Raw genomic sequence first — 25591 nt, forward strand, 5'->3', positions numbered from 1 at the left:
TGTACCTCAAGATAAGCCAGCTTGCCAGACAGACTAGTCACATGACCCTCTCATACACAACCAATTACTTCTCCTCCCTCCATCAAAGTCTCCAACAAAAATATAAAAGTGTGGAAACTTTTTGAAGATGCCTTGTACATACTACATTCCTTATCTTAAATACACTGGATTTTGCTGCTGCACAACATGTACACCCTGTGTGCCCCACATCGCTAATCGTACTACTGACACATCATGAAACAATTTTACTAGTAAACCTTTCTATGCAGCAATTAAGGGGCACGATTGCCAGCCACTACTTACCATCATTCCATTCACTGTAGGCCTTCACAGCAAACTTCTGACCATCCAGGGTGGTGTAAACATTCATGGCCTCTGCCCTTCCTCCAGTGCTGTGATTCTCATAGTCTCTGGTGCTTTCACTACATGAAGAGTTTCCCCCGCCAAGAACACTGACAAGGGCCCAGGCAGTTCTGAACCAAAAGAATAGGAGTCATTTATATCTGCACAACACAAGTCATTAACATAAATCAAGACCACACCAGTACAATGTGATTCCTAGAAAGCAGCAGTCCTGGCAATAGTTTGCTTCAGACACATTTAGCTTAATTAGTGATGTCAACCCCATTCAAAGCAGCAGAAAGGACACAGCTGAAGATAGTTTACATGAAAGTATTTTAAAGAGAAGCCCCGATCCTCTACACAAAATTTCGCCTGTATGTAGAAAATACTTGAATATAAACCTATTTGATTAAAAACCAAGGCCCCTTTTTTATTTGAGAAAATTTGTAAAAATGAGTTATAAACAGACATATATTTTCCCACCATCTCTCCTGCCTGCGCAGGTGCAGAATGCTCCCGGCTATGGGAGTGCAACCGGGGTGCGTGCATGGCCAGGATACGCATATGCGACAAAGTGCAACTGGGACAGGGTACTAGGCCATTTAGTGGGGACCAGGAGCAGCCTGGGCGAGACGGCGAGGGGCTGGATGAAGCAGCTTGTAAGTATAAAACCTGATGTTTAATTAATCTCAGGCACATTTTAAGCTTCCCTTTAAGCACACAGATCTCTTCAACGGTTAACTATACACTACACTATACTACAACAGGAAGTGACTGTTTGCCACAACATAATGTATTTATTGACTGCACCATTTTTAGCCTTTCAAGTGCTTTTAATGAAAACGACAGTGCAGTATGTTTAAACTTTTATGACAACCAGGTACCTGGAATTATTCAAAGGGAGATAAGCTAGAAAGAAGAGAAGCGAGTGCACTCAGTGTTGTTGCAAAATGATTTGGCCAGCCGGCGTGGAGTAATCTCACCTCAGATGTGCTGTCTTGCCCTTATGGGTTAACCAGCGCTTTTGCTTGTGTCCCTTTAAGCCAAGGACTGTGCTTGTGGCAAATGTCTTCACTGGGGCTGTTCCTCACCCTTCTGGTCAGCTTACTGAGATGTTTCTTTTCCCTGCCTCTATCAATCTGCAGGCACTCAGTGATGGAGGCTAGGGCTGCTGTGTTTGTCTCTCCCGTGTGGGGGATAGGCTGGGCAGACTAACACTAACCAGCAGCGAGCAGAGCCTGAATTCTGCTGTCCCTTGCCCACTGGTAGTGTATGGGAGGGCTGTGTAATGCAGTGATATATAGCGCAAGGACGACAACGGTGTGTGTGTGTGGGGGGGGGGGGGGGGGGGTCTGGGGGAATCGCTTAACACCGCCAATGGGCTTACATTAAGTGGTTGAAGGAAATTTGGGTAAACTAGCGATTACAGTTTGCTAATGTAGTAAACACAGCGCTTGCACACAATCCACATAAAGATTAATAAATGTACAAATTAGTAACAAGGGTAAATTGTAAAATGTCCACTCAATGTGAGTAAGGAATCAAACAGATTAAATATATATATATTAAATGAATCTTTCCACATATCATGCAGAAAAGTCCAACTGGGCATGCGCTTTGCAAGAAATGAGTGATAGATTTTTCAAGGTTCAATACACAATTGTAGGCAATAGTGCTTCCTCCTAGGCAATAGCGCTCCAAAATGACTCAAGAGGATATAAAGATGGCAGCCTTCACAAACCTCCCACTAAAGTTTTCCTTTACTGCCCAACTCTAGTTAAGGACTGCAAAACAGAAGAATTAACAAGTTGGGAGGCCCCCCTTTGTGTATCATGCAAGGTATAGTGAAAGAACTAGGAGGAGATTAATAGCCTTGGGGTTGGTTAATAGCCTTGGGGTTACTGATTACAGTTTAATTAAAAAAAGGTGGAAAAAATCGAGTCACTCAAACCTTAGTCCGTTTACAAAAGAGTGACTAGATCGCGCTCCCGTTGCCGGGCACTCTCTGCGCATGTGTGTGACGTCACTCATGACGTCACACACATGCGCAGAGAGTGCCCGGCAACGGGAGCGCGATCTAGGACGCGCTCCGCCGGGCCAGCGCAGACGTACTACTCCGGGTCATTGCGACCCGGAAGTAGTAAGAGCCACAGATAAATGACAGCTTGGGCAGCCGAACAGTTCGGCTGCAAATCGGCTAACACAGCCGAACTGTTCGCCCAACTCTACAGGGAATCAGGGGAAAAACATCACTGAGTTTAAACAGTTGGTGAGAAATCGGACGGGCTAATAAATATTGATCAATTATACATATTTAATGTTGTGTGTACATGTAAATAATCGATAGTCCAAATAGGACTGGACCCTGCTCGGAAATAAACTTTGAATGCAAGAGCCATCATGCATCTGTGTCTGTTGATTTGGCATTCACAATTGCCAAACAAAGAATGGATCGACTGCCTTGTGCATGTGAACAAGGGATTTATATAGTGCTAAATAACATTATAATTTGTCAACTTCTGCTCTTTCAAAGGACACCTGAACTGAGAGGGATATAGAGTCTGCCAGATTTATTTCCTTTTAAACAATACCAGTTACCTGGCTGCCCTGCTGATTATCTGCCTCTAATACGGTTAGCCATAGACCCTGAACAAGCAAGTGGATCTAGTTCTTTGACTGAAGTCTGACTGGATTAGCCACATGTTTGCTTCCGGTGTGTGATCCACATACTACTGCAGCCAAAAAGATCAGCAGGGCTGGCAGGCAACTGGTATTGTTTAACCACTTGCCGACCGCCTTAAGCCGATGGGCGGCGTCAAGGGCTGGGCCCAAACGACCGCAATACGCCCATCGGCGGTGGCGGCGGCGAGCGTGGTTATGCGGCGATCGCGTCATTCGTGACGCGATCAGCCGCCGGCGACTGGCTCCGCCCCCCCGCGCTGTAACCCGCCGCCGTTCGGAAGCGCCGGCGGGTTACTAGCACCCCGATCGCGGCACGGAAAGTGTATAATAGGCTTTGTAATGTATACAAAGCCTATTATACAGGCTGCCTCCTGCCCTGGTGGTCCCAGTGTCCGAGGGACCACCAGGGCAGGATGCAGCCACCGTAGTTGGCACCCAAGCACACTGATTTCTCCCCCCCTGCCCCTGATTGTCCACAGCACCCCTCAGACCCCGCCCCCTGCCCACCTCACAGACCCATGTTTACACCCAATCACCCCCCTAATCACCCATCAATCACTCCCTGTCACTATCTGTCAACGCTATTTTTTTTTTAACCCTAAACTGCCCCCTGCTCCCTCCTGATCACCCCCCACCCCTCAGATTCTCCCCAGACCCCCCCCCCCCCCGTGTACTGTATACCTCTATCCCCCCTGTAATAACCCACTGATCACCTGTCAATCACCTGTCAATCACCCATCAATCACCCCCTGTCACTGCCACCCATCAATCAGCCCCTAACCTGCCCCTTGCAGGCAATCTGATCACCCACCCACACCAATAGATCGCCCGCAGATCCGACGTCAGATCACCTCCCAAGTGCAGTGTTTACATCTGTTCTCTACCCTAAACACCCACTAATTACCCATCAATCACCCATCAATCACCCCCTATCACCACATGTCACTGTTACCCATCAGATCAGACCCTAATCTGCCCCTTGCAGGCACCCAATCACCCGCCTACACGCTCACATTGCCCTCAGACCCCCCCTTATCAATTCGCCAGTGCAATATTTACAACTGTTCTTCCCTGTAATAACCCACTGATCACCTGTCAATCACCCATCAATCAAACCCTGTCACTGCCACCCATCAATCACCCCCTGTCACTGCCACCCATCAATCTGCCCCTAACCTGCCCCTTGTGGGCAATCTGATCACCCACCCACACCAATAGATCGCCCGCAGATCCGACGTCAGATCACCTCCCAAGTGCAGTGTTTACATCTGTTCTCTACCCTAAACTCCCACTAATTACCCATCAATCACCCCTATCACCACCTGTCACTGTTACCCATCAGATTAGACCCTAATATGCCCCTAGGGCACCCAATCACCCGCCCACGCCCTCAGAACGCCCTCAGACCCCAGCCCTGATCACCTCGCCAGTGCATTGCTTGCATCTATTTCCCCCCTCTAATCACACCTTGAGACACCCATCAATCACCTCCTGTCACCACCTGTCACCCCCTGGCACACCTACTCATCAGATCAGGCCCTAATTTGCCCCGTGTGGGCTCCTGATCACTCGGCCAAACCCTCAGACCCCCTTCCGATCACCTCCCCAGTGCATTGATTGTATCTATTTTCCCCTCTAACCACCCCCTGAGACACCCATCAGTCACCTCCTGTCACTCCCCTAGCACTCCTATCCATCAGATCAGGCCCAATACAACCTGTCATCTAAGAGGCCACCCTGTTTATGTTTATAAATTTGCAGATGCTTATACCCCTGAACAGTCATTTTGAGACATTTGGTCTCCAGACTACTCACGGTTTAGGGCCCGTAAAATGCCAGGGCAGTATAGGAACCCCACAAGTGACCCCATTTTAGAAAAAAGACACCCCAAGGTATTCTGTTAGGTGTATGACGAGTTCATAGTTTTTTTGTCACAAGTTAGCGGAAATTGATTTTAATTGTTTTTTTTCACAAAGTGTCATTTTCTGCTAACTTGTGACAAAAAATAAAATCTTCTATGAACTCACCATACTCCTAACGGAATACCTTTGGGTGTCTTCTTTCTAAAATGGGGTCACTTGTGGGGTTCCTATACTGCCCTGGCATTTTAGGGGCCCTAAACCGTGATGAGTAGTCTAGAATCCAAATGCCTCAAAATGACCTGTGAATAGGACGTTAGGCCCCTTAGCGCACCTAGGTTGCAAAAAAGTGTCACACATGTGGTATCGCCGTACTCAGAAGAAGTAGTATAATGTGTTTTGGGGTGTATTTTTATACATACCCATGCTGGGTGGGAGAAATCTCTCTGTACATGGACAATTGTGTGTAAAAAAAATCAAATAATTGTCATTTACAGAGATATTTCTCCCACCCAGCATCTGTATGTGTAAAAATACACCACAAAACACATTATACTACTTCTCCTGAGTACGCCGGTACCACATGTGTGGCACTTTTTTTGCACCCTAAGTGCGCTAAGGGGCCCAAAGTCCAATGAGTACCTTTAGGATTTCACAGGTCATTTTGCGACATTTGGTTTCAAGACTACTCCTCACGGTTTAGGGCCCCTAAAATGCCAGGGCAGTATAGGAACCCCACAAATGACCCCATTTTAGAAAGAAGACACCCAAAGGTATTCCGTTAGGAGTATGGTGAGTTCATAGAAGATTTTATTTTTGTCACAAGTTAGCGGAAAATGATACTTTGTGAAAAAAAAAACAATTAAAATCAATTTCCGCTAACTTGTGACAAAAAAAAATAATTCTTCTATGAACTCACCATACTCCTAACAGAATACCTTGGGGTGTCTTCTTTCTAAAATGGGGTCATTTGTGGGGTTCCTATACTGCCCTGGCATTTTAGGGGCCCTAAACCATGAGGAGTAGTCTTGAAACCAAATGTCGGAAAACGACCCGTGAAATCCTAAAGGTACTCATTGGACTTTGGGCCCCTTAGCGCAGTTAGGGTGCAAAAAAGTGCCACACATGTGGTATCGCCGTACTCAGGAGAAGTAGTATAATGTGTTTTGTGGTGTATTTTTACACATACAGATGCTGGGTGTTGACCTTAATTGAGGCAAGTGAGGCCTGCAGTTCTTTAGATGTTGTCCTGGGGTCTTTTGTGGCCTCTCGGATGAGTTTTCTCTGCGCTCTTGGGGTAATTTTGGTCGGCCAGCCACTCGTGGGAAGGTTCATCACTGTTCCATGTTTTTGCCATTTGTGGATAATGGCTCTCACTGTGGTTCGCTGGAGTCCCAAAGCTTTAGAAATGGCTTTATAACCTTTACCAGACTGATAGATCTCAATTACTTTTGTTCTCATTTGTTCCTGAATTTCTTTGGATCTTGGCATGATGTCTAGCTTTTGAGGTGCTTTTCGTCGACTTCTCTGTGTCAGATAGCTCCTATTTAAGTGATTTCTTGATTGAAACAGGTGTGGCAGTAATCGGGCCTGGGGGTGACTACAGAAATTGAACTCACGTTTGATAAACCACAGTTAAATTATTTTTTAACAAGGGGGGCAATCACTTTTTCACACAGGGCCATGTAGGTTTGGAGTTTTTTTTCTCACTAAATAATAAAAACCATCATTTAAAACTGCATTTTGTGTTCAATTATGTTATCTTTGACTAATAGTTAACGGTTTTTGATGAGCAGAAACATTTAAGTGTGACAAACATGCAAAAGAATAAGAAATCAGGAAGGGGGCAAATAGTTTTTCACATCACTGTATATATGTGTACTTTTACTGCTGTAAATCACTGTTCACTTAAGTCTAATGTGTCCACAACAACTAGCAAAAATTGTATTGTTACTAAGACCACTATTGACACTAGGGCCCATATTCAATTCACTTTTTCTCTGGAGTTTTCTCCTAGGTGATATTTTCACAACGTGTCATAAAATGTCTTTTAAGCCATGCATGCAAGAAAATACTCAGAATAAATTTGATAGTACTTTTTCCCCAACTTCTGGGTACTTTTTAAATTGTAAAACGCTGAAAAGTTAGTTTAAAGAGAAGATGAAAATTATCTCCTAGGAGATAAAACTGGTGAAAAAGTGAATTGCATATGGGCCTATGTCTGTATTTTTTTGTGGTGTATTAAAGTTCAATACAAATTTATATTGAAAAGAAAGAGACTTATGTTTGGCATTTCCTTGTGAAACTAAATACAGCTTTTAAATAAATGATGGTACTGTACACAGAAAAAAAAAAAAGAATACCTAAAACCCAGTCCTCGGACCAGACTACTTCCAAGCAGACGTTGTATTGTTGCCCGCGTTTCGTCAAGTAGAAACCTGTCTACAGAGTCACTGACAGCCATGGCCACAATATGTCCAGTTTGCTGTGCATTCAGGAAGGCCTGTAGCCTCCTGCTTTCATTTCGGTTCTCGTAAGTATCGAACCTGTCACTAAATAACACTTGTGCTGTTTCTGGATCCACAACTCTTACGTTTAGACCACGTGTGAAAGTCCTTTCAAAAGTATAACTTTTAGCTGTAAGTCCTGATGAAGCAAGGGATTTGGCCAGCAGAGTCCAGGATAACTTCGGAGATCCATGTAATTCCAGTGTTCCACCAGATGACACACCAATGAACTTCCTCCCAAATATTGGATCACTTTCACCTTCATTTGATTTGCCATATAAAATAATATTTGCTTTGGATTTATAGCGACATTTCTCTGCTCCAATATGGAGCGCTCCACCATCCTTTATCAGGATAAAACGAGTCTTCAGTGTAATGTTCCTGGAACCATCTGCATCATCTTTAAAGACCAGCTTTCCTAAAAAAATAAATAAGTAGAGCTGAATGTGAAACTGTCCTTTTTTCCTTTAGGAACATAGGTGCCTATTTATATGTACATGTAGAATACTCCATTATCGATAGCATAAGAGGTTTTACCCATTATCTCAAGTTAATTCCACATTTCAGACTAAGTTTTCAAAGTAGAGGATACTATGCAAAAATAAAAAGCCAAATTTGTTTGACTTCTAAAATAATTAAAAAAAAATGGAAAAAATATGTTAATTTTTCTAAGCAATGCTCTACTATATTAACCTTTACTAAAACTATCCTGCTGCGTGTGTACATGGTTACTTCTAGATCTAAAGAGCTAGCAAATATATAAAACACAAAAAGTAAGAACATGAGGTTTTTAAGTGAGTTAACAGGACAGAAATTGATCATAGTTAAAATGCTCAATGTGACCCAAGTGACATGTGTTATGTTTTTTTGTTTTTTTTTTAACTTTCAAGAAATCTTCAGTTCCTGGATTCATTTGCTGGTGAATCTACATTTAATATTTTAAATGTTGTTGCACTAGCCACCAGAAGGTGTCTCACTGCAATTCCAATTCCAATTATGCATTACCTGCTGCTGACAATTAGGCAACTGTCTCTAAGGCTATGTTCACATTATAAATATTTCAAGCGCTGAGCGATTTATTGCGATTTTTTTAATTGCCTTTCCCTGTGCTTTCTACGAGCTTTTTTTAAGCGCTTTTGCAGATGAATTTTTTTTTTCACTTCCTGACGTCAGTCAGGAAGTGAACGCTTTCACCCAGAGATGAATAAATATAATGCATTTATTCATAGAAGCGCTCGGGAAAACGCTATACAAAGCGCTTTTTCAAGCGCTTTGCTATTTCCCTATACCTTCTATTGAGCCAAAGCACTCAAAAAGTGGTACAGGCAACGCTTTTGGAAGTGGATTGGAATCGAACCACTCATATGTGAACACCCTCATAGGGAATCATTGCACAAGTGCTTTTAGGGCAATTTCTAAAATCACCAGTGCTTACAAAAATATGCAAACACTCATATGGTGAACAAGCCCTAATTGCTGATAACTGGAAAGCATACATGTACAATGCCCTATCCAGGCTGGTTCTGCATTAAGTCACTTGTGGTTTGCAGTCTCCTGCTGCCCATGCTCCTCCCTGTGTATTTCTGCCCCTGATTTCCTGACCTGTACCCCTAATCTGTTATCACTAAGTACAACTGTATGCTTTGTTTTAGAGCTTACATTTTACCCAATGTCCCAGCCATAGAAATGCACTTATCCCAGACATATTTTTTTCTTAAAATAGATTACTTTTAGCAGAAGACCTTGTATTGCAGTGTAATAAAAGTGGTAAAAGGCATGCTACTCAGTCAGTGTTACTGTAAGGTAGATCTTGGTGAGCTACTTTCTGAAAGAACAATAACTACGTACATTAGAAAGATTATGGGATATTAAGGAAATTACTGCTATATACTGTATAGCAGCGTGTTTGGTATTTATTATATATAAACTGAGCTTTTTCTCATCTTCCCTGGAACAAACTAAAGTTTCATAATACATTTAACATGATCATTGTTTAGATCGCTTGCACTATCCAATTGACATGCTTTCATCAACATTACCTAGACTGTTGTTTACATCCCACAAAAGATTATGTGTTCAGGGAGCTGGGGATTTTCCTGGATATTCCACTTATGGCATGGACATCAGGGCATCGACATGTTCAAATCCCCCTCAACTCTTTTATTGTATTCTATTATTTTAAGTACAGGATGTATACAACCCAATGTTTCCTGTAATATAAAGTTAGCAGAGCTTGCAGTTCAGCACATTTATGTGTTTTGTAAAATTACAGAAGGAGACTATATCGAAACTCAAAAACACTTACCATGCAAGAATATGAAGATTTGCACTTTTCAGGAATATATACTTTTTAACATAATTTAGCTGCTTTTTCTATTGACAATGCTTTGGGTGCAATATGTACAGTGGGTGAGGGTTAGCTAGATAGTATTGCTGCTTTTTCTATTGACAATGCTTTAAGTGCAATATGTATAGTGGGTGAGGGTTGGCTAGATAGTATTGCTGCTTTTTCTATTGACAATGCTTTGGGTGCAATATGTACAGCGGGTGAGGGTTAGCAAGATAGTATCGCTGCTTTTTCTATTGACAACGTTTTGGGTGCAATATGTACAGTGGGTGTAGGTTACCTAGATAGTATTGCTGCTTTTTCTATTGACAACGCTTTGGGTGCAATATGTACAGTGGGTGTGGGTTACCTAGATAGTATTGCTGCTTTTTCTATTGACAACGCTTTGGGTGCAATATGTACAGAGGGTGTAGGTTACCTAGATAGTATTGCTGCTTTTTCTATTGACAACGCTTTGGGTGCAATATGTACAGTGGGTGAGGGCTAGCTAGATAGTATTGCTGCTTTTTCTATTGACAATGCTTTGGGTGCAATATGTACAGTGGTTGTGGGTTAGTTAGATAGTATTGCTGCTTTTTCTATTGACAACGCTTTGGGTGCAATATGTACAGAGGGTGTAGGTTACCTAGATAGTATTGCTGCTTTTTCTATTGACAACGCTTTGGGTGCAATATGTACAGTGGGTGAGGGCTAGCTAGATAGTATTGCTGCTTTTTCTATTGACAATGCTTTGGGTGCAATATGTACAGTGGGTGTGGGTTACCTAGATAGTATTGCTGCTTTTTCTATTGACAACGCTTTGGGTGCAATATGTACAGAGGGTGAGGGCTAGCTAGATAGTATTGCTGCTTTTTCTATTGACAATGCTTTGGGTGCAATATGTACAGTGGGTGTGGGTTACCTAGATAGTATTGCTGCTTTTTCTATTGACAACGCTTTGGGTGCAATATGTACAGAGGGTGTAGGTTACCTAGATAGTATTGCTGCTTTTTCTATTGACAACGCTTTGGGTGCAATATGTACAGTGGGTGAGGGCTAGCTAGATAGTATTGCTGCTTTTTCTATTGACAACGCTTTGGGTGCAATATGTACAGTGGGTGAGGGTTAGCTAGATAGTATTGCTCCTTTTTCTATTTACAATGCTTTTGGTGCAATATGTACAGTGGGGAGGGTTAGCTAGATAGTATTGCTCCTTTTTATATTTACAATGCTTTAGGTGAAATATGTACAGTGGGGAGGGCTAGCTAGATAGTATTGCTCCTTTTTATATTTACAATGCTTTAGGTGAAATATGTACAGTGGTGAGGGTTAGCTAGACAGTATTGCTGCTTTTTATATTTACAATGCTTTAGCTGCAATATGTACAATGGGGAGGGTTAGCTAGATAGTATTGCTCCTTTTTATATTTACAATGCTTTTGGTGCAATATGTACAGTGGGGAGGGTTAGCTAGATAGTATTGCTCCTTTTTATATTTACAATGCTTTAGGTGAAATATGTACAGTGGGGAGGGATAGCTAGATAGTATTGCTGCTTTTTCTATTTACAATGCTTTAGGTGCAATAGGTTTAAAGCTCTTTTTCTAATTCAGTTTCTCTTTAACATGTCAAAATGTGAGTCGCTAGGATAGGATTAAATTGTGCCCCCTCCCCCCTTAATTTATTGGCAATATTTTTAGAGTCTTCTGGCACTTTTCTTGGATGGTTGGTTACTCTGCTTATATTATATTGCCCAACGAGTACAAACATTTCAGATTACATGACGTTAATGCTGCAATCACAGTTTGATAAACAGTCTAGCATAATATAATCCTTCCAATTACTGCTTATGTAATGTGTAAACCTGCAACAGACAAATGTACATTCATCAAGGGTGGGAAAAACTTACAGCATGTGTAACTGAAAAGATATGATTCATGCTGTTGGCACATATACCTGCTGCTCGATAATTATAATACATATGCAACCAACCACAGTGATGTGACAACTCGAAGGTTTAACCCACCAAAGGCAACGGCTCGCTAAAGCATACACACCTCCATCCTGTATGGTTATAGAATGCACTGTGGCGTCTGACTGCAAACAGAAATGATCACCTTTCCTTATGACCACTTTCTTTGTGGCATCGTGCCCAGGATTCCAGCTGCTAAGATAATGGTTCTGATCCGGACAGTTTTCTGAAAAAATAAATATACTAATGAAAAATAATCAACAAAACCAAATGAGTACAATATACATTTTTAAAAATGATTTCATGACATACATTTATATATTTTAGATTATAAAAAAAATGTTTTTAAATGTTTTATGGAAGTAAACACAAAATATTCCATGTAGGTACTTTATTTTAACAATTCACATCCAACAAGTGGCAGACTTCAAGAAGAGGCATTAAGGCCCATATACACACTCAACAAAACTGCCTAATTGTCTTCTGCCCAAGTCTGTTTTAGACTGTTGGAGGACAATCAGGCATGTGTAGGTGTGCGAACCACTTGACGAGTGACTGATAATAGGCGTTTTGAACGATCCACCTGTCGGATCTAGTCACACGGCTGTTGGTCTAATATCGTACAGTTGATGCGTGTGTACAAGTCGTTTGAATGACTTGTAAATGACTTGTGCTTGTTTTCAATGTGTAGTCCGTCATTCCGCTTATGTGCGCAGTTTCTGGACTGCCAGATCATCTTGGCCAGCACATTGTCCATCTCTTTACCACTGGAATCCTCTGCATTGTGCACCGCACCATTGTCCCTCCTACCCCCCATAACAACAGAGCATATCACAAAGCTATAAATGTAGTGCGTCAACATAATATAAGTCAAACAAAAGTAACATACCACGTCTGCTTTCAGCAAAGGAATAAACATTTTACGACTGCATATTTATAAAGTGGCATTCAGGAGACTTAAAGTGTAATTTAGGAGACTAAATTATGTATGTCAAGTGACAGGCAGCCTATTGGGCCAATCAGAGTGCGGGGATCATGTCATTTAATGTCAATGGACCTGCAGGTGCTCAGGACAGAAGAAGTGGAGCGGGGTTAAGTTACTAGCACTCGCTATGCTGCAATACAGCAGCATAGCGTGCGCTTCGGACAATGGGGTTGATTAAGCATGCTACGCGGCCAATAGCACGATTAAGGTACGATTAAGGCACGCTGATGAAATAGCGCGAGCCACAAACACTGGTTCGCACGACAGCTGGGGGCCCAAGAATGTCTCACTGGCGTGAAAGAGTCCGGGCCCCCGGCAGTCGTGCAAACCAGTGTTTGTGATTTTAAATTTCTTTTTGGCAGCTTCCACGATGCGGTGACAGGTGAGTGGTTAGACAGGGGACCGTGTGGGAGACCTGCCTGCATGGGTGTCCTTGCTACTGATGTAATCTACAACTGCGTCCAACCGAAGCCTCCCACCTGAATGCTACCTAATTTATGCAATTCCTGCTAGATTTGGTATGGCAGGCAAAGGGTGTATAACAGTACACCTGATTGGCTTACTGACGCCTGCTGATCAAATAAAGGTAGGAAATTGCTTTCCACATACATAAACTTTAGCGCTAAAGGTACTTCTTTCCTCCACCAACACCCTTCAAAGTGCAGGCTTACCAGCTCTTCGTGAGACCCAGATTATAAGGTCTGAAGCGTATGTAAATATATATCACCACGATCACCATTTCTTGTCTTTATCTTCTATGCTTGTATGTCCAGCCTCCTTCCTTAGCTTTTAGACATTCCCAGCATATGCATGATAAATGAATAAAGATCTCTAAGTGTACTCCGTTTTAAAAGTACAAACATTTATTTCAATAAAATAGTGTTAACAGGATACTCACTCCTGGGCCCTTTTGAAAGGGACCCACAGCAGTAAACGCAATATGATCAATCAATACATGGGGTGCCGCTTTCCCATCCACCAATCCTCCGCTCGACCAGGTTTCGCGATAGCGTCATCAGGAGCTCGGAGAACCGAATGGTGAAAAAAACGGCATTTAAATACAAAAAGACGCGGCGCACCCGACGTACCTTCAGTATTTACGGAGATACGTAACGTCATTTCCGCCGCGTCATCTTCCCTACTTCCGCCGCTTGGAGCGCACGGAGAGGTAAAGTATACATGCACGCATCTATTGCGTCACGTCCGCCGCATCATCATCCAAACTACCGCCGCTTGGAACGCACAGACAGGTAAATATAGATACACACGTCCATTGCGGAATTACTCGCTCTGGAACGCGGAAGAAAACAGGAGAGGAACGCAAGGAAGGTTCGTATAAATCCCTCCCGTTTCAAATAATTTCAATAAAGCGGATAATCAAATCCAATTTTGATGAACGGGTTGCGGACCCCACATATCCTAACATTTCTTTACTTCTGCCATCTATCATTACTATTATAAAATGATTACAAAACATTATAATAAACTTCAAAATACATCCACTACCCTTAAAAACATATTATAATTAAAAAATATAAAAAATAATAAAACACATACCAAACAAAATAAACTGAAAATTAAAAATTAAGACACACAGCAAAAAAATAATATAAAATTGGCCAGTGATGTTACAGGTCATCCCCAGTCCACCCCCAACCCAAATGACCGCTGGACAGCCATCAGCTTGGCAGCAGTCTAAAGGAGGACCCCAACATCATCCAACCACCATGAAAACTCCACTCCTATACATTAAAACAGTCCTGAAAATTAAAATGTCTACCCTAATATTAATCAGTAAAAAAACAATTTAAATCTAATTCGATATTCAAACCATTAGGTTCCATACAGTTCAATTTGAAGATCCATTTAGTTTCTGCTTGAGATATACTTCTAATCCTATGTGACCCCCTCCAATTACCCAAATTTCTTTCAATCCTGCAGAAAAGTAATCCTGCAGGGTCTTGCTGGTGATAAATCCTAAAATGGTTGGAGATCGAATGCTCTTGTACCCCATTTCTTATGTTGGTGATGTGCTCCCCAATCCTTTCTTTAAGGGGTCTTTTCGTCCTCCCAACATAAAGCTTCCCACATGGACAGGTCAACAAATATACAACATACTTGGTTTCACACGTAATAAATTGTTTTATACTATAATTTTCTTCCCCAAAATTTAACTGGACCCTTGGTGTTAAACTACATGTTCTACAGGGTAAACACTTTCTACATTTATAAAAGCCCACCTCCCCAAAGGAACTCAACCCCTGGAATTGTGGTTCATCAATTGCACTAGACGTTAAAATATCCCTAAGGACCGGGGCCTTTCTATAGATGACCTCTGGACGATCTGGTAAAATCTCACATAGAACTGGGTCCTCCTTCAATAATGGCCAATGGCGAGTGACAATCTTTTTAATTTTCTTAAATTGCTGGCTAAAACCCGTAATGAAGGGACATACTAGTTCTTTTCCTACTTTCTTTTTATCTTCTAAAATGGAGTCTCTTTCTATAGTGGCAATTTCTTGCTGTAAGGCCAATAGTTTCCCTGTTTCATAGCCCTTCTTTTCAAATTTCTCTTTCAAAATGTCTGTCTCTTTGTAATACTCACTTAACTCTCCACAATTCCTCCTTAGGCGCAAAAATTGACCCTTGGGGATCGCAGAGAGCCAATTGGGGTGATGACAACTTTTCATGGGAATAAAGCTATTTCTGTCAGTGGGTTTTGTGTATGTGCTAGTTTTGATTACCTCATAAGAATTTTTGATCACTAGGTCCAAAAAATGGACCTCTTCCTGACTGTATTCACATGTGAATTTTAAATTGGTGGTCTCTCCATTAAGACATTCAATAAAAGACTGAAGTGAAGAGAGATCTCCCTTCCACATAAAAATGATATCATCAATAAATCTTTTCCAAAATAATAAACAGTCATTTCTTCTTCTAAAAATCTAATCTTCCCCCCCAAAAGGACATGTATAGATTAGCCATGCTTGGAGCAAATTTGGCTCCCATGGCCACTCCCACTTTTTGCAGATAAAACTCCCCACCAAACCAAAAATAATTATGTTCAAGTGCAAATTTGGTACATTTAACTATAAATAGGATCTGCCGGACATCTAACTGGCCCTTCCTCATTAAATAATATTCAATTGCTTTAAGACCTTCATCATGGGGTATTACCGTGTACAAAGAAGCCACATCTGCTGTTATTAAAAATGGTGGTTCATCAAACTTCAAATCTTTCAATATATTAATTACATGCTTAGAATCTCTTAAGTAAGATTCAGTGGAGATAAACTAAAAAATAAGTTTGATGAACCACCATTTTTAATAACAGCAGATGTGGCTTCTTTGTACACGGTAATACCCCATGATGAAGGTCTTAAAGCAATTGAATATTATTTAATGAGGAAGGGCCAGTTAGATGTCCGGCAGATCCTATTTATAGTTAAATGTACCAAATTTGCACTTGAACATAATTATTTTTGGTTTGGTGGGGAGTTTTATCTGCAAAAAGTGGGAGTGGCCATGGGAGCCAAATTTGCTCCAAGCATGGCTAATCTATACATGTCCTTTTGGGGGGAAGATAAGATTTTTAGAAGAAGAAATGACTGTTTATTATTTTGGAAAAGATTTATTGATGATATCATTTTTATGTGGAAGGGAGATCTCTCTTCACTTCAGTCTTTTATTGAATATCTTAATGGAGAGACCACCAATTTAAAATTCACATGTGAATACAGTCAGGAAGAGGTCCATTTTTTGGACCTAGTGATCAAAAATTCTTATGAGGTAATCAAAACTAGCACATACACAAAACCCACTGACAGAAATAGCTTTATTCCCATGAAAAGTTGTCATCACCCCAATTGGCTCTCTGCGATCCCCAAGGGTCAATTTTTGCGCCTAAGGAGGAATTGTGGAGAGTTAAGTGAGTATTACAAAGAGACAGACATTTTGAAAGAGAAATTTGAAAAGAAGGGCTATGAAACAGGGAAACTATTGGCCTTACAGCAAGAAATTGCCACTATAGAAAGAGACTCCATTTTAGAAGATAAAAAGAAAGTAGGAAAAGAACTAGTATGTCCCTTCATTACGGGTTTTAGCCAGCAATTTAAGAAAATTAAAAAGATTGTCACTCGCCATTGGCCATTATTGAAGGAGGACCCAGTTCTATGTGAGATTTTACCAGATCGTCCAGAGGTCATCCATAGAAAGGCCCCGGTCCTTAGGGATATTTTAACGTCTAGTGCAATTGATGAACCACAATTCCAGGGGTTGAGTTCCTTTGGGGAGGTGGGCTTTTATAAATGTAGAAAGTGTTTACCCTGTAGAACATGTAGTTTAACACCAAGGGTCCAGTTAAATTTTGGGGAAGAAAATTATAGTATAAAACAATTTATTACGTGTGAAACCAAGTATGTTGTATATTTGTTGACCTGCCCATGTGGGAAGCTTTATGTTGGGAGGACGAAAAGACCCCTTAAAGAAAGGATTGGGGAGCACATCACCAACATAAGAAATGGGGTACAAGAGCATTCGGTCTCCAACCATTTTAGGATTTATCACCAGCAAGACCCTGCAGGATTACTTTTCTGCGGGATTGAAAGAAATTTGGGTAATTGGAGGGGGTCACATAGGATTAGAAGTATATCTCGAGCAAAAACTAAATGGATCTTCAAATTGAACTGTATGGAACCTAATGGTTTGAATATCGAATTAGATTTAAATTGTTTTATTACTGATGATTAATATTAGGGTAGACATTTTAATTTTCAGGACTGTTTTAATGTAAAGGAGTGGAGTGTTCATGGTGGTTGGATGATGTTGGGGTCCTCCTTTAGACTGCTGCCAAGCTGATGGCTGTCCAGCGGTCATTTGGGTTGGGGGTGGACTGGGGATGACCTGTAACATCACTGGCCAATTTTATATTATTTTTTTGCTGTGTGTCTTAACTTTTAATTTTCAGTTTATTTTGTTTGGTATGTGTTTTATTATTTTTTATATTTTTTAATTATAATATGTTTTTAAGGGTAGTGGATGTATTTTGAAGTTTATCATAATGTTTTGTAATCATTTTATAATAGTAATGATAGATGGCAGAAGTAAAGAAATGTTAGGATATGTGGGGTCCGCAACCCGTTCATCAAAATTGGATTTGATTATCCGCTTTATTGAAATTATTTGAAACAGGAGGGATTTATACGAACCTTCCTTGCGTTCCTCTCCTGTTTTCTTCCGCGTTCCAGAGCGAGTAATCCTGCAATGGACGTGTGTATCTATATTTACCTGTCTGTGCGTTCCAAGCAGCGGTAGTTTGGATGATGATGCGGCGGACGTGACGCAATAGATGCGTGCATGTATACTTTACCTCTCCGTGCGCTCCAAGCGGCGGAAGTAGGGAAGATGACGCGGCGGAAATGACGTTACGTATCTCCGTAAATACTGAAGGTACGTCGGGTGCGCCGCGTCTTTTTGTATTTAAATGCCGGTTTTTTCACCATTCGGTTCTCCGAGCTCCTGATGACGCTATCGCGAAACCTGGTCGAGCGGAGGATTGGTGGATGGGAAAGCGGCACCCCATGTATTGATTGATCATATTGCGTTTACTGCTGTGGGTCCCTTTCAAAAGGGCCCAGGAGTTAGTATCCTGTTAACACTATTTTATTGAAATAAATGTTTGTACTTTTAAAACGGAGTACACTTAGATCTTTATTCATTTATCATGCATATGCTGGGAATGTCTAAAAGCTAAGGAAGGAGGCTGGACATACAAGCATAGAAGATAAAGACAAGAAATGGTGATCGTGGTGATATATATTTACATACGCTTCAGACCTTATAATCTGGGTCTCACTAAGAGCTGGTAAGCCTGCACTTTGAAGGGTGTTGGTGGAGGAAAGAAGTACCTTTAGCGCTAAAGTTTATGTATGTGGAATTTTATGGAGTCTATCTGAGGACTTTTAACTTGGCAAGCTTTATGGGACTCGTCTGGATCCAAAAAGGACATTTTAGATTTCTCTTGCGCGGATATAACACTCTTTCAATTTAAGGAAATTGCTTTAGCCGGGAGTGAGCAATTGTGTGTGTTGCAGAAATAGCGCGAGTAACAGGAGATTACGTGCGCTATTTCCCTTAATGAATCAACCCCATTGTCTGTTCCCATAGTCTTTCATTTTTTACGTAGGCATCCACAGCTTCTGCGGTATCCAGAAAAGTCATGTAACACCTAAGTTTGCTTTCCGCAACCACTGCAGTTTTAAATGTATAAAATGACAAGTGTAAATATCTCCTATATATAATCGGATCCATTTACTTGTCCGTTTTTCTCTGTTACGAAAACTGAATATTTTCATGTGTAGTGAGAACATACACTAAAATCTACTCACCCAAGAAAATTATTGGAGATAAATGCCACTTTTAGTAAGTAAACTATGTATGCCGAGTCAGGGAGTGTAAGCAAATGCATAGTGTACATCATAAGATGGAAGAAGCTTTCCCCCAAAAAATAAGCAAATTATTTTTGTCTTTGAATATCTCATAAGGGTATATTTATTAAGGTGGCCATACACTGGTCGATTTGCCATCAGATCGACCAACAGATAGATCGAATCTGATCAGAGAGGGGTTGTATGGCTGCCTTTACTGCAAACAGATTGTGAATCGATTTCAGCATGAAACCAATTACAATCTGTGAAGCTGCCGCTGCCGCCGCCCCCCCTGCTCTGGCCGGCACCAGTCCCTGGTCTCCGCTGTCTTCTTCTCCGCTGGGTTCCGGACCGGCTGGCTTCACTTCACGTCCGGGGAAGTTTAAACAGTGGAGGGCACTCTACTGTTTAAACTTCCTGCCGGGACAGGAAGTTCAGTGAAGCCTGCCGGACTCGGAGCCTAGTGGAGAAGAAGACACCGGAGACCGGGGGGACTCGCGCTGGCCGGAGCAGGTAATGTATTGCCGCTGTATTGCGTCGGTCGTCGGGCATTCGAACGCCGACATCGACGCACTCCTGACCCGCCGGCGATCGAGCAAAATCTTCCGGACGGACGGATCGACGGGAACGATTGATTTCGGACAGAAATCGATTGTTCTGTCAGCATTTGCGCAACGATTTCACAGCAGATTCGATCACAGCAATCAAATCTGCCGTATATCGGCGGGAAAATCGTTAGGTGTATGGGCCCCTTTAGACTGCTAGCTTTCTTCTAGCTGGACAATTCTAACAAAAGTCACTGTTAAAATTGCCCAATAAAGTTCACATTCAAATAAACTGTATTGCTGCCATGATTGGTCTGTGAAACATGGGGGCCATGCCTGCAGGCAATCACAATGCTTGTTAAAAGGCCCAGCTTATCTAACTCTGCTTATTACAAAATAATGTTGTACATTCAGTAAATAAAAAATTAATGAATTCATTAATGACATAAAATTTACCCAAAACATTGTGGTTCACTTTAAAAGGTAACTCTTACTGTTAACAGACCTATAGGATTCATGGCACAGGCTCTGCAATTAATAAAACCCCACCATAGGTGCGGTCTGTTAGGATTCCATTTCTAAGAATTGCATTAAAAAGGGCAGGTAAAAAATCCACTCAGTTCAACTATGTAGTATACATTTTACTATAAGGGGTGGCTATAATCATTAAATGACACATTATTAAACACACATGTGTTTTTGATAATACTAGAAAAACTTCAGATGTTTCCATAATCATAAAAACACAAAATTTTAGTATTGTGTCCTTTTAAGGGTGCATACACACATATCATTTTTATTGACCAAATTTTCCACTTGCATGTTGTATGAGAGCTTGCCTACATAATCTGTTCATAGTATTCAAAATCTGTAGGCCCTCCACTGAGGGAGGTGGAGCAATTACCTGCCTGTACGAAGTTCGGCTGATCAGATAAGTATTTAAAGAGGAGCTCCAGTGAAAATAATGTAATGGAAAAAAGTACTTACTTTTTACAATAATTATTTATAAATGATTATTACATCACACTGTAGGAGGAGTTTCACCACAATATCAGCCATACAGAGCCCCCTGATTATCCGTTTGAGAAAAGGGAAAGATTTCTCATGGGAAAGGGGGTATTAGCTACTGATTGGGATGAAGTTCAATCCTTGGTTACGGTTTCTGTTTCACCCTTAAGGTAGCCATACACTGGTCGATTTGCCATCAGATTCGACCAACAGACAGATCCCTATCTGATCGAATCTGATCAGAGAGGGATCGTATGGCTACCTTTACTGCAAACAGATTGTGAACCGATTTCAGCCTGAAACCGATCACAATCTGTTGTGGTGGTGCTGCCGCCGCTCCCCCCACCCGCATTCATTACCTGCTCCGCTGGTGCGACTGCCCCCGGTCACCGCTCTTCTTCTCCGTCTCCGCTCTGGTCTGCTCTGGTCTCCGGCATGCTTCCCTTCTTCCTGTCTGGGGGAAGTTTAAACAGTAGAGCGCCCTCTACTGTTTAAACTTCCTGCCGGGACAGGAAGAAGGGAAGCATGCCGGAGACCAGAGCAGACCAGAGCGTAAACGGAGAAGAGCGGAGACCCGGGAGTCGCGCCGGCGGAGCAGGTAATGTATGTGGCTCTATTGCGTTGGTCGTCGGGCACTCGAACGCCGCTAGCGATGCGCTCTTTACCCGCGGGCGATCGATGGTTATTTTCCGCACGGCGCGATCGATGGGATCGGACGGAATGGATCGAAATTCGCCGTGTAGCGTGAACGATTGGCAGCAGATTCGATCCCAGTGATCGAATCTGCTGTCGAAACTGGCGCAAATCGGGCCAGTGTATGGCCACCTTTAAACCCCACACAGTCCTGAATCATTAAGACAAAGCCTGCCATGAAAGGCAATGACTTTCCTAGTGTAAGTCCTCTTTAAAGTGCTGCCTCGGCTGAGAATCTAGCATGTGCACAGGAGCCCCTGACATCACTGCAAGATCTGGCACACCATCTTTGGAGACAAGAATGCTCGATCATCCCCTGAGCACATTGTTCTCCTCCTCTGTGTACCTAGCTTTATTGCAGGAGTAAAGAGCTGAACAGTGGCTGGATGCAGACATTGGCACTCCTACCTACCAATCTCTGTTATAGAAGCCATTTGCCATTGATGCAAACTATATATGTAACAAACGAGGGCAACAGAAACTGCTTATAAGATAAAAAATGCACATCAAGAGATTATCTTCTGCAAAGGCACAGACAATCTGTAATCTGGTGAAAATAAAAGTGAAGCCTTCTTTATTAAAGCCCCAAATCCTCTATGAACCAATAGGAAGGCTTGAGAGGTGGAAGCGGCATGGGCAAGACTGTCTACAAGAGAAGCTGAAACGCGCATATTCTTTTCAGGGGAGCTACAGATCATCATTTTTATCCCCACCTCTCTCAGCAGGTAAGCTTTGATGATGCATTATTCATACTGCACTTAGCTTGGCCTGCTCAAGTTCGTGCTTTAAGATTTGTACAATGTAACAGCATGACTCATTAGTATATATTCCTTTTAAACTGTGAGTCATTGTAGAAGAGACATGGAGACTGGGATGTGTCACCACAGAATAGTGTACATGAGAGCGTAGTAGCTGAAAATAGCCAACTATTGATTTCAAATGCACATACAATAACTCCAGGAAAACCAAAAATAAAACAACATTAAGCAGTGCAGTATGTGACCCAAATCCCCAGTGCACTGAAAAAAAAATTAGTACGTAACTAACAATTAAATTCATACTAAACAGCCACTGAAGTCTATTGCCTTTATGAACATGGTAAGATTTGTAGCCACAAATGCCCGGCCTAGGGCAGTACTGCTGGGCAGTGTAGTACCTGTGCACTGAGCAGAGCTTCCAGCAGAGCGGCTGTATTATACATACGTGTCCCACCCACGCTGTCTCCTTCTTCTTCCTCCACCATACCCCATGGGAAAAGGGGTGGGGCTATAGTGCCAGTATATGGTAAACTATACCACATACAAACACATGTTCAGTGAGGAGGGTGAAGTGGGGCACACTCCCCCCCCCCCCCCCCCAACACAGAGTGTGCCCAATATTTCTTTCACAACACTTCCCATAACAAACTGTGACACTCCCATCAATAAGCCCCTCAACCCCACTCCCAGCAAAGTGAGCCATTTAACCGTAATCCCCCCCCCCCCCCCCGCACGTGCTAGATATAACACAACTTCCCCACCCCCCAATTACAAGTTTCCGCCCTCACAGAGAGCCCCCTCCACAGCCATGCAGAGCAGCGTGAAGCAGAGTAGCCATCCCACATCACCAGGTGTGCCATCCTCTCCTCTCATTACATCAGTCAGCTCTGCTGCCGCATACTTGCATTGGGCAATATACAGTATGGGGGATGAAGCAGCACAGCCGATGGCAGTAAGGAGATGGTGGTGCACCTGGTGACTCTCTGCTGCACGCTGCTCTGTATGACTAACAAATGGAGAGACAGGCCAGGCCCACAAACCAGCACCGGGCCACAGACTGGGAGCTAGGTTTTCCTGAAATGCAAAATATTCAATGTGTTACAAAAGCTTCTCTGTTAACAGAATTCCCCTCAGTTTCTTTGACAGGTAGCACCAGGTAAAAGAGAAATGAGGGAAATCATTAATGATTTTTATAGTGCCACCATCTTCTGTAGAGCTGTACAATATTGTTACAAGACATGGGCGCATAAGACACAGGGAGTATAAGAATAATAATACTCTGCATTCCAGCTATGGATGATGAAGTCTCTGTTGCTGCACTGTCAGCATAGGTACTGGTTCCTCCTCAACTGGTTTTCTTTTTATTGGCAATTCAGATATGGGATTGTGCTGATAGTTATGAAAAGGTTTCAAGGCTACTGTTGCGACATGGAAAACACTGGCATGTGTTCATTAGTGCTCCACCCAAATCTATACTCATTGTAATAGTCAACATAATCATAAAGGCCAGTACATAAAAGGATAAAAGTTACTTGATATAAAACACATTTGGGATATTGCACACCTGTAATATTTATGGACAAAGTATGCGAATGAGCTAGATGGGGTGCAGACTATTTTCTTTATTTGCAATAGTAGCTACTTACCATCAGGAGCATACTTTGAGGATATCCCTAGAACAATTGCAAGGAGGATGAAAAATGATAAGCTGGAAATAGCCAGGCATATTAATGTGTTCTTATGTCTTCTCCTGCGGATTACATGCGCGTGATTATTCTGTTCATCTCTGGGAAGCCCAAACGTTGCCTGTGCCTCTTGCCCCGCAGAGTTAAATTTGGCTGATGCTTGAGTCTTTGGAAGTGGTGGAGGGCGTAAGGGAACAATTCTGCCAGGCACGTAACCAGGGGAACGCATGCTGCTGCCATTCTGAGGCTGGTGGAACAGCCGACCTTCCCCTCTGTAGCCACCTGAATTCATGGTAATGGGATGGTTGAATCTGCCTATTAAAGAAAATATAAAAATGAAAGCATTACTACAGGAAGACTAACAGAGAAGCAAAACAACTTTCCTGCAAAAAAAAAAAAAAGAAACTGGAGGACAATGCAATAAAGCAAACTGTACTCAACATTCACTACCGGTTTTGTCTAGTTGTCACTCTATGGGCTTTTCAAATATCTAACAAAGCAGACCTGAACTCAGGACTTCATCTTTGCATCCTTTCTGCTCTAAAAGATAAGCAACAGCATAATAACCTTTAAAGAGAAACATTTTTTTGTTACAGCGGATGCAAACCCTGCAATAAATAATAATAAATCTGTGGTGTGTCTACTTCCTGCTTTCATGGAAGCAGACATATTGTTAACATCCTGTGTTTTCAAAATGAGCTTATTTGCCTTAGCTGCCGTGGCAATCAGCTGACACAGGGGAGAGATCAAATTACAACTTGTGATTAGACACAACTCTCTAAATACATGCAGGGTGCATTTCTCTATGTTTCCCTTCTGTCTTGTGCAAGAGTTCAGGTCCACTTTAAGCCCAATGTTCATCTTTCTTTCTGTCATTGTAGTTGGTAGCTAAACTGTCATTGGAATATAAATGCCAGACTACTAGCAAGAAGACACCACCATCTTGAATAAAGGTGCCCATACACTCGTCAGATTGGCAGCAGATAGATAAGAAATGCATCTGATGATCTATCTGATGCGTTTTTAGAACATTTTTTACCAGGATAGAATTCCAATAGATTTCAGTTTGAAATCTATTGAAATTCGATCTGATGGCATTTTTTTGCCATCAGATTTCCATTAACCACCCTGGCGTTCTATTAAGATCGCCAGGGAGGCTGCAGGAGGGTTTTGTTTTAATAAAAAAAAACTATTTCATGCAGCCAACTGAAAGTTGGCTGCATGAAAGCCCACTAGAGGGCGCTCCGGAGGCGTTTTTCCGATCGCCTCCGGCGGCCAGAAGTAACACGGAAGGCCGCAATGAGCGGCCTTCCGTGTTTCGCTTACCTCGTCGCCATGGCGACGAGCGGAGTGACGTCATGGACGTCAGCCGACGTCCTGACGTCAGCCGCCTCCGATCCAGCCCTTAGCGCTGGCCGGAACTTTTTGTTCCGGCTACGCTGGGCTCAGGCGGCTGGGGGACCCTCTTTCGCCGATGCATGCGGCGGATCGCCGCGCTGCAGCGGCGATCAGGTAGCACACGCGGCTGGCAAAGTGCCGGCTGCGTGTGCTGCTTTTTATTTGAGCCAAATCGGCCCAGCAGGGCCTGAGCGGCAGGCTCCGGCGGTACTGGACGAGCTGAGCTCGTCCAGACCGCTCAGCAGGTTAAGGCCAATGCAAACTGATAAGCAATCTCATCAGATCGACCTAAATTTTCCGCCCTGCCAGTTCGATGGAAATCCATCGAAATCGATCGAAATTGGCCATCGATCGGTCGATTGGCCAACCAATTTGTAATCGATCGATCGGGATCGATCGGTCGGCCAG

The 25591-nt window shown here is 42.4% G+C and overlaps 1 protein-coding gene across 1 annotated transcript in view; it reads right to left on the minus strand.

The window, feature by feature from the left end:
• Window positions 1-25591, minus strand: part of CEMIP2 (cell migration inducing hyaluronidase 2) — a 145740-nt gene that overhangs the window by 80071 nt on the left and 40078 nt on the right. The window contains exons 2-5 of the mRNA XM_068236357.1: window positions 23747-24100; window positions 11772-11912; window positions 7247-7808; window positions 304-473 (exon numbers count right to left, since the gene is read on the minus strand). Coding sequence (XP_068092458.1) covers window positions 304-473; window positions 7247-7808; window positions 11772-11912; window positions 23747-24077 — 1204 coding nt within the window. The 5' untranslated portion in view covers window positions 24078-24100. The remainder of the gene's footprint in view (window positions 1-303; window positions 474-7246; window positions 7809-11771; window positions 11913-23746; window positions 24101-25591) is intronic.

The sequence above is a fragment of the Hyperolius riggenbachi genome, chromosome 1 (genome assembly GCF_040937935.1).
Source record: "Hyperolius riggenbachi isolate aHypRig1 chromosome 1, aHypRig1.pri, whole genome shotgun sequence".
Lineage (NCBI taxonomy): Eukaryota > Metazoa > Chordata > Amphibia > Anura > Hyperoliidae > Hyperolius > Hyperolius riggenbachi.